Source organism: Cetorhinus maximus, chromosome 5 (assembly GCF_964194155.1).
Source record: "Cetorhinus maximus chromosome 5, sCetMax3.hap1.1, whole genome shotgun sequence".
NCBI lineage: Eukaryota > Metazoa > Chordata > Chondrichthyes > Lamniformes > Cetorhinidae > Cetorhinus > Cetorhinus maximus.
The window spans coordinates 118,381,033-118,396,802 of record NC_135883.1 but is presented as its reverse complement, the minus strand read 5'-3'; the positions used below and the strand labels follow the sequence as shown (position 1 = coordinate 118,396,802).

General features: G+C 40.7%; 2 protein-coding genes and 1 pseudogene across 5 annotated transcripts in view; 2 read left to right on the top strand and 1 right to left on the bottom strand.

Moving 5' to 3' along the window:
- hbs1l (HBS1-like translational GTPase) overlaps positions 1-15,770 on the bottom strand; it is a 171,197-nt gene that overhangs the window by 55,569 nt on the left and 99,858 nt on the right. The window lies entirely within an intron of this gene.
- LOC144681214 (5S ribosomal RNA) lies at positions 10,041-10,156 on the top strand (annotated as a pseudogene).
- Positions 10,180-10,554, top strand: LOC144680880 (histone H2B 1/2-like). Its single transcript, XM_078542386.1, has one exon. The coding sequence runs from the start codon at positions 10,180-10,182 to the stop codon at positions 10,552-10,554; it is 375 nt and encodes a 124-aa protein (XP_078398512.1).

Here is a 15,770-nt window from a genome sequence, read left to right as displayed (position 1 = left end):
AATCATTTTATGCTACTGTAACCAACACTATCTCCACAGAAGGACTGATTAAGTGCTGCTAATAGTTACTATCCAGTAAGATGCCAAGAGGTTCAATGAAAGAAAAACAGTTTGTTTTCTTTGATATGTACGGTTTACAATAATTTGGTTCATGAAAACACAACATTTTCCATGAAACAATACTTCACAAAACTACATTAGAAAGTGCATTGTTCCATTCTTCAGATTAGGCTTGGTACAATAGTTTAGTCTTGTCTTTAAACTGATTCCTATGCCCCCCCACCCTTTTCATGCCCAAAGAAAATACTGGGAATATTAGTTGCTCACAAAAAAGGTTATTTCTTGCACATAAAAATATAACCAAGGGGATTTCCAACTAGCTGCATCTTAGCCTTACGAAGCCAGCTGAAAGTGAATAATATGGTGCTAAACTGTGAAACATACCAACATTAAATCACATTTAGTTTACTCTTAAGCAAATCATGGAACTGGTTTAAGATCAGTTGACAAATGGAAGTAGTTCTTCAAAGTTTTTTTCTTACTAATTGATGTCAGTGGGGGAAAAATGAGTTGTCCTTTGTCTATTTGCTCTCACTTTGTCACTTAATATGAGAAGATACAGCATGAATCATTATCATAGGGATTATATGGTGAAAAAATAATACAATTTGGTGGAGGCTGTTTTGGTGACAACAGGTGGCATAAAACAAAAACAAAAAAATCCAGAGCATATTTTGCAAAACCAACAGAGATGAAGAGAGACTGTTTTGGTGACAACAGGTGGCATAAAACAAAACATAATACAATCATCATCATTGTGCAAAATTCACAAATAAATTTTTTAATTTTTGTACAGTAGAAGCAATTTTCATTACCATTTTGAAATGAAATAAAATGACATCAAAATTTCATATGTGCAATTAGTAAAACAAAAGTAAAAAATCATGAATTTAAATGGAGTCATACAAATTGTGCGTTGGGACAATGCTTTTACTCAGTAGCCTTGACAACTGCAAACATGGGAGGTACTCTTACGAGGTGATGCCATGTCTGCATAAATGGGATCAAGTCAAATTAGGATTTCCTAATGAGCTGCGTGGTTGCCAGGCTCTTCTTCAAACTCTGTCCCCTTTTTATACCAAAGCTGTTGGTACTTATCTGTTCCCCCACCCTCAGTTCTTAGGCCAGTTTTCACTCTGCTCTTGTTCCTCCTCAGTTTCATGACTGTTCAAGGCGATAGGAAGGATGCTCCTTTTGAAGAGGAATGTGATCAAGTGTAGCTTTGCAGTGCAGCAAATTGAACATCTGGGGTCAGAGCTGGTTGTTAGCACTTTAGGAAGCTGCCACTTTAGCAGGTGAAAATCCCATTTTAGCTAAACTGCCAGTACATGACTGGGTAGGAATTTCTACGGTGCAATAATACCTGGATACATCATCAACACCACTGATACGCCACATAGTACGTCATACATTATAACAATGTTTGGTCCTTTAATTAAAATTTTGACAAATATGCAAATATATCCTTCAATTTAGCATGGTCCCAAACGCACTTCGGCTGATAAGCAGCAAGTACCTTCACATCACTCAAGTGCCAGGCAATGACCATCTCCAACAAGAGAGAATCTAAACCACCTCTCCTTGACATTATAAGGATTTAACATTGCTGAATCCCCCACCATCAACTTTTTGGGTGTTACCATTGACCAGAGACTGGGCTAGCCATTTAAATACTGTGGCTACAACAAGAGGTCAAATGTTGCCTAAAGCCTGCCCATCATCTACAAAGCACAAGTATGATGCAATACTCTCCACATGCCTGCATGGAGTGCAGCTCCAACAACACACAAGAAACTCAACACCATCCATGACAAAGCAGCCCACTGGATCAGCACCCCAGCCACTAACTTAAACATTCACTCTTTCTGCCACCCACGGCACAATTACAGCAGTATGAACTATCTACAAGATGCACTGCAGCAACTCAGCAAGCCTCCTCCAACAGCACTTTCCAAACCCGTGGCCTCTACCACCTAGAAAACAAGAACAGCAAACGTATGGGAACACCATCATCTCCCCTCCTAGTCACACACCATCCTGACTTGGAATTATATCGCCACTCCTGCGCTGTCATGGGATTAAAACACTGGGATTCCCTTCCCAGCAACACTATGGATGGGCTGCAGCGGTACAAGGAGACAGCTCACCACCACCTTCTCAAGGGCAACTAGTGACTAGGCAACAAATGCTAGCCTTGCCAGCAATGCCCACATCCCATGAAAGAATTTTAAAAATTAGAAAACCTTGAAAAATATACGCCTGGAATTTGTCAACATTTCTCAAGCAAAATTGATTAATTAATTACACTTCAGAAATTACCATTCTTGGCAAACTGAAGATTCATCTTCAGGTTGATGAGGGTAATGCATTTGATGTGGTCTACATGGACGTTAGTAAGCCTTTTGATAACGTCCCTCATGGCAGACTGGTCAAGAAAGTAAGAGCCCTTGGGATCCAAGGCAAAGTGTCACAATGGATCCAAAATTGGCTGGGGGGCAGGAAGCAGAGGGTGATGGTAGAGGGATGTTTCTGTGACTGGAAGTCTGTTTACAGTGGGGTTCCGCAGGGCTCGGTGCTGGGGCCCTTGCTGTTTGTGGTGTACATAAATGGTTTGGACTTAAATGTAAGGGGTATGATCAAGAAGTTCGCGGATGACACAAAAATTGGTAGGGTAGTAAATAGTGAGGAGGATAGCCGTAAACTGCAGGAGGGTATCAATGGGACTAGTTAAGTGGGCAGAGTAGTGGCAAATGGAATTCAATCCAGAAAAGCGTGAGGTAATGCACTTGGGGAGGACTAACATGGCAAGGGATTACACTATGAAAGGTCCTGGAAAGTACTGAAGATCAGAGGAACCTTGGTGTGCATATCAATAGATCCCTGAAGGTAGCAGGGCAAGTAGATAAGGTGGTTAAGAAGGGATATGGGATACTTGCCTTTATTAGCCGAGGCACAGAATACAAGAGCAGGAAGGTTATGCTGGAACTGTATAAAATGCTGGTTAGGCCACAACTGGAGTACTGCGTGCAGTTCTGGTCACCACATTATAGGAAGGGTGTGATTGCACTAGACAGGGTGCAGAGGAGATTTACCAGGATGCTGCCTGGGCTGGAGGGTCTGAGCTATGAGGAAAGATTAGATTGGCTGGGGTTGTTTTCCTTGGAGTAACAGAGGTTGAGAGGGGATTTGGTAGAGGTGTACAAGATTATGAGGGGCATAGATAGGAAGGCACTTTTTCCGTTGGTAGAGAGGTCAATATCCAGGGGGCATAGATTTAAGAGGGGAGTTGAGGAGAAACTTTTTCACCCAGAGTCTGGAACTCTCTACCTGAAAGGGTGGCTGAGTCAGAAACTCCCATAACATTTAAGTATTCAGGTATTCACTTGCGTTTTCATAGCCTCCAGGGCTAGGGGCCGAGCACTGGAAAATGGGATTAGTGTAGTCAGATCTTTGTTGACCAGCATGGACACGATGGGCTGAATGGCCTGCTTCTGTGCTGTAGACATCTATGAGTCTATCATCTATAACAGCTACACAATCCATCCAGGGAGCAGCCTTTGCTACCCTCAATGACCTTTAACAACTCATCAATATCCTTCATTGGTTCCATAATTAGCCAATGTCCGTATATTTTCCTCATCGCCAGTTGTAATTCCCAACATTGTATCTGACTTCTCGCTGTTGACTCTCTTGACCACTGTTTCATATCTCCCTCCTTACAAATCTATAATCCAGTTCCATCTTTCACACTGTAGGGCTAAAATTGTGATGCTCCATGTCAGCAGCAGGGCCTTACAGAGTCTTCAAGAAGTCTTTACTGCCTTTCTCCAGTCCAAATGATGCATTCACCCTTCTGACCTTTCTATCTCTGCTATTGAGTTAACCCATGTTACTCTATCTGCATGAAAATGTTAATTCTTCATTGTTCTCTTCTGTCATCTCGGTTTAAGTGCGTCTACTGTTCTGATGTTTCAAAACTTCTGTCCATCACATCTTGCAGATTTGATCAATCAGGGAGGAACGTCAACTCTGCTTGTCACATTTGTAAATCCACTATTACAGCTGCTACGTGAAACTTCATTGAATGAAGGATCAACTGCTATCTTCCTAATCCACCATAGGTAATCCGGTGCCAAAGTGACTCATAACTTTTTTATAACCTGTCCCCGACCTCATGTTTTAATGATTTCTAAAATGATCTCTAAAATAAAAGCTGACTCTTTTTATTCACCTTTCTCTTAAAATTCTGGTCTTAGTAAAGAACCCCCTCCCATTATGGCCAAGAATGGTGATTTCTGAAGTGTAATTAATTGAGAAATGTTGACAAATTCCAGGCACGTATTTTTCCAAGTTTTCTATTTTTTTTTAATTCACACTGAAGTTTATTACTCTATTCTTTGAACTCCAATGAAATTTCTTGTCCTCATAGTACCTTAACAATTGTCCTCATGATGTGACCCCCTATCCTATGCCACCCCTTTAATCTCCTTTACTCCCAGTCCATCCTTGGAAGTTTGGTTGCAGTTATCCCACCCTATGAAATGTCATCCATCTTGCCATTCAAATTAATATCCTGCTGTCCTTAATGCTTTCTGAAACTATAGAAGCTGCAAACTCTCTAATTGTCCATCACCTTGAGAGCCCTGGCTTGAACCATAACTAGCAACATAGTTTTGGCATGTCTATTAGTGATCTTGCTTAACTGTACAGTGATAGATCCTACAAGAGGTTCTGGAGATGTGCAAGTTTATGTTCATCTTATTGACTTCAGTCTTGATGAAGGGTACACACCTGAAACTTCAAAAACCTGTCTTTTCTCTACAGATGCTAACTAACCGATGGCACTTATCTAACATTTACAGCATTTCCTCTTTTTTCAGTTTTATTTCTTCTAGCGATCTTGATTACTTTATGCACCCCCAGAACTCTGCTTTTGAAGGCTTCTGCAAATCATGTCACTGCCCTGAATATCTCCTAAACCTTGCACTGAGCGCATCTAAGTTAATTAGCATCTTATTGCTTACCACTAAAACTATGTTCATGACTATCTAGTTTCAAGTCCCTCTAACTGTGTTGCAGTTCACAGGTTCATCACATTTTTCTTCTGAAGTCAGGATTTTCCTCAAGACTCTCTCCCACTTTCTTCTTCATTTCAATAACCCTCTCCAATCATCCAACCCACCTTGCCTGGTGATCAGGTGTTGGTTTCTCCCACCATGGGTTAAATCCCCACGGCGGTGGGAGGAGGCCCTTAAGTGGCTATTAAGGGCCTCAATTGATCCATGGGTGAGCAGCCTGCCCGGCGCCACCTCTGTCGCTGTTAAAATTGTAGTGGGGGGGGTTTGGTGGTGTGCAGGGGTCAGATAGGCACCAGGAACAATGCTGCTAGCATGGACCCCAGTTTTACAGACCCCCCTCCCAAGTTAATGATTGGCTGATTATGTTGCTGAAGATACACAGGTGATGGGCATTGTTTGATTAAAAACAGAGATCACATATAAAAAGAATCTATGCCCCTTTAAGGGGCTGTCAATTTAATTAATTCATTTTTGTTCCATTGGTTTACTTAAAAAAGTATGAAGAGAATCTACTGGGACACTAGGTTAGTGGTTAGATGCAGAGATTTGTAATGTTGCTTCCAGTGAATAAACCGACTAACAAGGAAAAGATCTGTGTCTTGTTTCGTACTTCCCCATCTGGCTTGGATCCATTTAATACCCCACTTCTCATCTGCCAACCCACCCCTGGGTCGGGGGAGAAGTGGGGTGTAAAATTCCAGCCAAAGAAAGGGAAAGTAAAATAGGGCAGGGAGAAATAAAGGACAAAGAAAAAGTGACAGCGTATATTACTTTTTTAAAATCTCCAACAATAATTAAAATCTGAAGAAACGTGACTCACGCTCAGAAGTAAATTTTGTTTGACGGTAATTAAAGCTTACTACATTATTAAAAATTCACTTACACATGCATGGACAAGCCCTAACATATGCAAATTCACATCCTTCCATGAATTTGAACGCTGGAACTCTAGCAAGGTGTTAAAGGAAGATTCTGGGGCAGCACAGCATTTTGGACAGTAACTTCCTAATTACTGTGTTTAACTGCACACATGGAGATGTCAGAAGTTGTTTTCAAATTCACTGTTTAATAACAGTAAGTGCTGGTATCATCACCTTCATTCTTACTGCAAATTTTGGGCCTATATCTTCAGAATCTTCTTGCTCTTTGTCAAGTTTAATCAATAGCTGCCATCTAACAACTAACCCAGTGTCCCAGTAGATTCTCTTTATACTCTTTTGAGTAAACCAATGGAACATAAATAAGCTAATTAACAAATGAACTAATTAAACCTACAGCCCCTTAAAGGGGCATAGTTTCTCTTTATATGTGATCACCATCTTTAATCTCCTGTGCATCTTTAACAACATAATCAACCAATCATTAACGTGGGTGTCGCTGACACTCACATCCCAAGAATGAATTATTTTTTTTAAAATTTGGATGGTCCATTCCTAGTCCTTCATCTGTTCACTATGTCCTTTGACCACAAATGGTCAATGTTTCCACATCTGCATTGCTAATTTTGTTAAAAGGCAAAGGCACTACATAAAGGTAAGGAGCTGTTGTAAAGTTGTTTCCAATAAACTTGGTTGTCCTTTTCTTCTCAGGCTAAAACACTTCATCAACAACTCAGCTCTCCAGAAAGACTGGATATAGCTGGTTCCCCTCTCAGCTCAACTCCAATATCACCATGTCTTCTGCAATTTTTCTTGCATTTCTCTATTTTATTGGTATGGTCGTGCTTCTTTAAACTTTTCTCTCTTCGTCCTTCTGCGTACACAATTCAGCAAGTTTTTTAAAAATCTGTAAATACTCATCACAATGAAATAAACATTTGCAAATCTACCTCTCTTACATGTTCTTTCCCAGGAGCTGTAGTTCTTTATCGCTCACTGTCTTATCATTCTTACAAAGTTCAGGCTTTTAAAAGCTTGACATTACTAAGCATTGCTTTCTACTTTATCTCATATTCTTTCATTCTCAACCTGAGAGGTGACCTGTAATATGGCCCTTCATCTTGGTTTTTCAAAAAAAAAACAATCAATTCCACTGACAATACAAAACTGCTGGCCCACTCAATGAACAAAACAGGGGAACTGTTTACTGTCAACATTACAGATTGGAGCACATATCAGTCATACGTTTTGTAAATTTAAAATTAAACAAAAGCTGTCTTGAGTGAAAAAAATGACTATGACCGCTAAGAAATCAATTTGCAATTTTAACTATACTGATATTAGTAACAATGTTGCCTACTTCAACACCTTCAAGTCAAAGACAGGGTTAGCAGTAACAATCTTAAGTACAAGAATTTAGTTAAAAGCCAATTTAATTAAAATTATAACCTCAAAGTTATATTTAACAAAGGCTTTACAATTTGGGGTTGCTAATTATGGAACAAGAGAAAAGTAGAATTAAAATATATAGTATCCACAGATACTAGGTGGCAAAAACTGGTTATGGTCTGTTTGAGTGCATAACCAATGGAACGCTCAGAATGCCTCACCCAACAAGGGCCTTGTTTGCTTAATTTGGGCAAGCAGCCAGCTACTGCCACACATTAACATGCAGCTCACTCAAAATGCCTGCAAAAATATTGAGCCACTTGCTTTGACCCGAAGACAAGTCCTGGAACAGAGGCAATAGGTTGCGGCTATAGGAGCAGGGCGGCTAATTGCTAATATCACAAAATTGAGGAAGCACTTCTGCTCCTCCTGGCTACACTAACATTCTGGAAAAACTTTTGCTTTTTTAAAAGTTTAACATTTTGTTGGTGGCAGTTGCTTAGGCCATAGCAGCTATTGAAGACTAACTTTTGTTACAGGGCACTAAAACAGGCATTAAATCCCTCATCTACATATGTAAGGAATATAACCTGCTTTAGGTAGTTGCCAGGGACTGTAAAAGGCCCAATCCAATTTCTGGTCAGAAGTCTTTCATCTGGCCTTAGGAAGCATGCCACTGAGCTTCAAAATCTGACCTAAAACTTTTTAACAAGTAGTTTTCAAGGTGAGTTTTTTTTAAGTGTTATGGGTGCAATGGAGTCCAATTTCTACCCCTTAATTTTTATTATGAGAAAAATATTTCTAAAAATGTTCCATAAACAGTTCACCCTCTAAGTTGAACTTAGTATTTTGGTAAAAAAGGAGACAACACTTCCCTCATGACTTTTAGGATTTGTCTTTTTGGTGTAGTTTAGCTACAACTTTGTAGTTTGTTAGCAAATTAGCCTGCCAAGTAAGAATAATGTTTAAATAGAAATTTTCCAACCAGATAATTTCACTTTTGAGTCTGCTTGATGGAGGATGCAAATTTAGTCTAACGACTGATGTAACCACACTCTAATGCAAGGTTAAACTGATACAGGACATGGTTGTGTGTTTCACTCCCAGGATTACTTGTTACTAAACTTGAAAGTCACCGTTGCATATATTTAACCTGTTCTCAGTCAGGTAAAGGGCAAGAAAATACAGCAAATTAAGGAGAAAATTTAACATTCACATTCTAAACCCTTCAACAGGTGCCTCTCATTCAATTATGGACAAGTGCAGCTGATATCCAAATCAGAGAAAATCCCCACTTATTTACCATCCTCACAGCAAAAGGTGCAAGAGACCTTTTTCAAAGAGGAGAAACCTACACTTAAATAATACCTTTCACATTCTCAGATGACACCAAAGTGCTCCATGGCCAATTAAATAAATTAAGTATATTCTGAAGTGTTGTTGTAATATGGGCAAATAATGCAGCCAATTTAATCACATCTCGCTGCTACAAACAGCAATATGGTAAATTACCACAGGTGTTATAGTGATGTTTACTAATGAATAAATATTGGTTTCAAATGGTGTCATGACATCTTCTATGTCCACAGGAGAAGTCAGGACAGGGTCTCAATTTAATGTCTCATCCAAAAATTGGTATCTTCGACAGTACAGTATTCCCTCTGTTCCCATTGGCGGAAGGATCAAGAACCAGAGGTCACCACTGACTTAGGGTGAATGGCGAAGGAACCAAAGGCGACATAAGGAAAAACCTTTTTACACTGAATGCTTATGATCCAGAGCTGCCTGAGAGCATAGTGGAAGCAGACTCAATCTTGGCTTTCAAAAGGGAACTGGATAATTAATTGAAGAGAAAAAAATTGCAGGGCTACGGGGAAAGGACGGAGGAGTGTGATTAGCTGAGTTGCTCCTGCAGAGAAATAGTACACACATGGATGGGCCAAAAGGTCTCCTTCTGTGTTGTAACTGTTCTATGATCATGGACCTAAGTATCTGGAATGGGCCTTGTAATCATGACTCAGAGACATGAGTTCTACCTTTGAGCCAAGGCTGGCACTCCAATAAATATCCATTCTATATTTAAAAGCAAATTTCAAAAGCTTGGCAGAAAGTTTAGTATATATTTATACAGAACAAAGCAACCAGTGAAGATCTTAGGATGAAAACAGCCTTTGGAGAAATCAAGAAAACTTGCTGAAACCTTCACAAGTTACTCAACTCTCAACTATGCACATTAAACACCTGCTCTATATGCAATACAATTACAGACCTTACGTAATGGTGGGAGCAAAGGCTAGAGTGGACAAACCACATAACACTCAGAGGGTTTCTGTTTGATCACTACACCTGCTTAATTAGTTCCTCAAAAAGAATTTCAGTTCCTAAAAAGATGCAGTCCTGCTATATACATAGAACCCACAAATTTTTCTAGACAATTTAATAGTTCTACTAAGCAAGTTTTATAATCACCAACATGTAGTAATGTATTGCAGCAGCATATTCATGTTGCAAATTACATTCTGAAAACTGCAGCTTTTTTCTCATGCAGTAGCTGCTTCCCTGGTGGATATCCCCACCACTTACACGGTCCACACACAAATCTGTTTGATCCAATCTAGGACTTTGGGTTGTGTTTGCCTAGGGCCATACTAGTCTGAAAATGCCTGATCTCGTCAGATCTCAGGAGCTAAGTAGACTCAGGCCTGGTCAGTACTTGGATGGGAGACCGCCTGGGAATACAAGGTGCAGGCTGATTTCTGTACTTGAAAGTGAAGATGGTTGATGAGAAGAAAGCAGCTCCCAAGAAGGGAACCAAGAAAGCCTTAAAGAAACCGTCAGCAAAGGATGAGAAGAAGCGGCGAAGGTCGAGGAGGGAGAGTTACTCCAACTACATCTACAAAATGATGAAGCAGGTTCACCCCAACACCAGCATTTCCTCCAAGGCCATGAGCATCATGAACTCATTCGTGAATGATATTTTCAATCGCACCGCAGGTGAGGCTTCCCGCCTGGCCCATTACAATAAGCGCAGCACCATCAGCTCCCATGAGATCCAGACTGCCATGTGTCTGCTGCTGCCCAGGGAACTGGCTAAGCACGCCATGTCAGAAGGGACAAAGGCAGTGATGAAGTACACCAGCTCCAAGTAAAATTCCACAATGGAATGAAAAACATTCATAACCCAGGAAGCCATCTACATTAGACAAATGCTGCTAACCATTTCCTGTTACCGTAGGAATCAATTACAAAGCCACCACTTAAAAATGCATTAAGGCAATTTTGGACAGTTCAATAAGGGCTTACCTTCTGTCCTTAATCAAATTATAACACTGTTCTAATTTCAGCCTAAATCAGGTCACCAAGCAGTTTCAAACAATTAAAAGAGGTAGCTGACAACTTAGATTTACTGTTTTTTTTTTAAATGTTGGTTACCTACCTTGTTGGTTTTACCATCCACCATGTATAGTGCAAAAATCATGTTAACACCAACAACCCTGCTATAAGTGATGGGAACTGTGTATAAAATTACATAGAAATTACAACATGAAAACAGGCCATTTAGTCCATGTTGTTTATCCTCCACAGAAGCATAACCTAATCCCAAGTGTCTATTCTATTGTGATAGCCCTTTATTACTTTATTTCACCATAGAATTAAAGTGTGCATGTGCGCTAGAAACTCAACTGTTTGTAATGTCACTCCCTATGCAGTTGTTATGGACCTTGTTTCTCTTTCTATCCCCAATTACTACTGGCAGAATACATTTTGATTGTTGTTGAAAACTTAATGTTGCTTATTTAAGAAGCTTTTAAATTGAATGGATGCTCTAAACTGCAACCCACGAGCACTGTAGTTTTAGGCAGTCAATCAGGAGCGATATGGAATTATTCAAATCCATCTCGTCAAGGAAAACTTGATTAATGCAAATGATTGTGCCATCACAAACAGGAGACTGAACAAAATAGAGACTAAAATTAAATTACAAAAGAGATTATGTTTTAGAGAAACTGAACTCTATTTTTCCAAAAAATTTCATGAAATTTAATGGCGCTTTGTTTGAAACCAAATTGATACTACCAAAGGTGAAAGCCAACCTAATACTGGAACCAAATCACCTCATAAAATCAGCAAGTATCAAGAATCACACTCACGTCAGGGGATTGCCGTTGTCATTAAAAAGCTTTGGAAGCTCAAAAAGTAGCAAAGGGAAATTTTTCTTAAAAAAACACAGCAGGTATTGTTGACAAAACAACCCTACAAAACTTACAAAAAATTGTGTGAACAATTCTGAAAAATTACCATTTACTACAAAGTCCGAAAGTAAATGTGAACTATTTCCAAGAATCACCGTATATAACAGCATTAATAAACAAATCCAGACTCCCTAGATGACGAGAGTTGGAGATTAAAACGAAGAAGAAAAAGTGTGCACATGACAGATGTTAGGTGGATAATATAACCAAGAACCAGACGAAATATAGAAGGTTCAGAGGGGAAGTGAAAAAGCAAATAAGAAAAGCAAAGCGAGAGTATGAAAAGGGGCTGGCAGCTAACATAAAAGGGAATCCAAAAGTATTCTATAGGCATATAAATAGTAAAAGAGTGCTAGAAGGAGTAGGGCTGATTAGAGACCAAAAAGGAGATTTGCACAGAGCCAGGAGCATAGTTGAGGTATTAAATGAAGACTTTGCATCAGTCTTTACCAAGTAAGATGCTGCTAAGCAGGTCATTGTGAAAAAGGAGGTAGTTCAGGCACTTGAAGAGTTTAAAATTGATAAGGAGGTGGCATTGGATAGGCCACCTGTACTTAAAAGTTGGTAAGGCACCAGGACTGGATGAAATGAATCCAAGGATACTGAAGGAAGCAAGAGTGGAAGTTGCAGAGATAGTAACCATAATTTTCCAGTCTTCTTTGGACTCAGGAGTGGTGCCAGAGGACTGGATAACTGCAAATTTTACACCTTTTGTTGAACAAGGGTGTAAAGATAAGCCCAGTAACTACAGACCAGTCAGTTTAACTTCATTGGTGGGGAAGCTTCTGGAAACGATAATTTGGGACTAAAATAATAGTCACTTGGCGAATGCGGGTTAATTAACTAAAGCCAGCATGAGTTTGTTAAGGGCAAACTATATTTACCAAGTTTTTTGATGAGGTAACAGAGAAGGTTGATGAGGATAATGCTGTTGATGTGTATATCAAATTCCTTTTGAAAGTCTATGAAGTGCCTCACAACAGACTTGTGAGCAAAGCTTTAACTTTTTTTTATTCGTTCATGGGATGTGGGCGTCACTGGCTAGACCAGCATTTATTGTCCATCCTATTGCCTAAAATGCCCCTTTTTCAGAGGGCATTTAAGAGTCAACCACATTGCTGTGGGTCTAGAGTCACATGTAGACCAGACAGATTTCCCTCCCTAAAGGACACTCGTGAAGCAGATGGGTTTTTACAACAATCAGCAATGGTTTCCCGGTCATCATGAGGCTTTTAATTCCAGATTTTTATTGAATCCAAATTTCACCATCTGCCATGTTGGGATTCGAATCCTGATCCCCAGGGTATTACCCTGGGTCTCTAGAATACCAATTCAGTGAAAATACCACTATGATACAGCCACCCCAACTCATGGAATAAAAAGGGTAGTAGCGACATGGCTACATAATTAGCTGAATGATAGGAAACAGAGCAGTGGTTAATCGATGTATTTTAGACTGGAGGACAGCTTGTGGTGGAGTTTCCCAGGGGTCAGTGTTAGGGACCTTGTTCTTCCTGATATATATTAATGGGCCAGACCTGGTGTACAGAGAGCAATTTCAAAATTCGTGAATGGTACAAAATTTGGAAATATTATGAATCATGAGGAGGATAGTGTAGAACTTCAAAAGAATATGGAAAGGTTGATGGAATGTGCTGACAAGTGGCAGATGAAATTTAATGCAGAGAAGTGCGAATTCATTGATTCTGGTAGGAAGAACATGGAGTGACAATATAAAATAAAGGGTACAATTCTAAACTGGGTACAGGAGTCACACCTAGCACAAAGATCGCTGTGGTTGTTGGAGGTCAATCATCTCAGTTCCAGGACATCACTGCAGCAGTTCCTTAGGGTAGTGTCCTAGGCCCAACCATCTTTAGCTGCTTCATCAATGACCTTCCATCATCAGGTCAGAAGTGGGGATGTTCACTGATGATTGCACAATGTTCAGCTCCATTCGCAACTCCTCAGGTACTGAAGCAGTCCATGTCCAAATGCAGCAAGACTTGGACAATATCCAGGCTTGGGCTGACAAGTAACATCCATGCCACACAAGTGCCAGGCAATGACCATCTCCAACCAGAGAGAATCTAACTATCTCCCCATGACATTCAATGGCATTACCATCATTGAATCCCCCACTATTAACATCCTAGGGTTACCATTGACCAGAAACTGAACTGGACTAGCCATATAAATACCGTGGCTCCAAGGGAAAGTCAGAGTCTAAGAATTCTGTGGCAAGTAATCACCTCCTGACTCCCCAAAGCCTGTCCACCATCTATAAGGCACAAGTCAGGAGTGTGATGGAATATTCTCCACTTGCCTGGATGAGCTTTTTTTTTTATTATTTATATAAGGGATGTGGGCGTCAACTGGCTAGGCCAGCATTTATTTCTCATCCCTAATTGCCCTTGAGAAGGTGGTAGTGAGTTGCTGTCTTGACCCGCTGCAGTCCATATGGTGTAGGTACACCCACAGTGCTGTTAGGGGTGGAGATCAAGAATTTTGACCCAGCAGTGAAGGAACGATGATATATTTCCAAGTCAGGATGGTGAGTGTCTTGATGGGGAACTTCCAGGTGGTGGTGTTCCCATCTATCTGCTGCCCTTGTCATTCTAGATGGTAGCGGTCGTGGATTTGAAAGGTACTGCCTAAGGAGTTTTGGTGAGTTTCTGCGGTGCATTTTGCAGGTGCTACACACTGCTGCCACTGTTCGTTGGTGGTAGAACAAGTGAATATTTGTAGGTGTGGTGCCAATCAAGTGGACTGCTTTGTCCTGGATGGTGTCAAGCTTCTTCAGTGTTTTTGGAGGCTGCGCTCAACCAGGCAAGTGGGAGTATTCCATCACATTTCTGACTTGTGTCTTCTAGACAGTGGACAGGCTTTGGGGAATCAGGTGAGTTACTTGCCGCAGGATTCCTAGCCTCTGACCTGCTCTCATAGCCACAGGATTTATATGGCTGGTCCAGTTCAGTTTCTGTTCAATGGTAACCCCCAGGATGTTGATAGTGGGAGATTCAGTGATGTTAATGCCATTGAACGTCAAGGGGCGATGGTTAGATTCTCTCTTGTTGGAAATGGTCATAGCCTGACACTTGTGTGGTGCGAATGTTACTTACCACTTGTCAGCCCAAGCCTGGATATTGTCTAGGTCTTGCTGCATTTGGACATGGACAGCTTCAGTATCTGAGTCATTGCAAGTAGTGCTGAACATTGTGCAATCATTAGTGAACATCCCCAATTCTGACCTTATGATGGAAGGAAGATCATTGACGAAACAGCTGAAGGTGGTTGGGCCTAGGACACTACCCTGAGGAACTCCTGCAGTGATGTCCTGCAACTGAGATGACTGACCTCCAATAACCATAACAATCTTCCTTTGTGCTAGGTATGACTCCAAACAGTGGAGAGTTTTCCCCAATTCCCATTGACTCCAGTTTTGCTAGGGCTCCTTGATGCCACATTTGATCAAATGCTGCCTTGATGTCAAGGGCAGTCATTCTCATCTCACCTCTTTTGTCCGTGCTTGAACCAAGGCTATAATGAGGTCAGAAGCTGAGTGACCCTGGCGGAACCCAACTGAGCGTCAGTGAGCAGGTCCTTGCTTATCAAGTGTTGCTTGATAACACTGCTGATGACCCCTTCCATCACGTTACTGATGATCAACAGCAGACTGATGGGGCAGTAATTATCCGAGTTGGATTTGTCCTGCTTTTGTATACCAGACATACCTGGGCAATTTTCCACATTTTTGGGTAGATGCCAGTGTTGTAGCTGTACTGGAATAACTTGGCTAGGGGCACAGCAGGTTCTGGAGCATAAGTCTTCAGTACTATTGCCAGAATATTGTCAGGGCTCAGTATTCAGTGCCTTCAGCTGTTTCTTGATATCATGTGGAGTGAAGGAAGGGACCAAATCAAGGTTTGCTACAGCTATCAGGAATTCATTTTGATTTGCCTCAGTGTTCCTGCTATTCTCCAAAGTATGAGATTTCTTGGGTTCTGGGAGTCACTGCTTTCCTGCTTAGTGGCTCCAAATCAGAAAATACCCTTGGTTTCAGATATTCCTCTGCTACTGGTCTACAAGCTCCTGGCAGATTCTCCTTCCGC

Bases quoted from the DNA above. Each gene is read 5' to 3' on its own strand.
- LOC144680880 (XM_078542386.1), top strand. From the start codon at position 10,180: ATGGTTGATGAGAAGAAAGCAGCTCCCAAGAAGGGAACCAAGAAAGCC.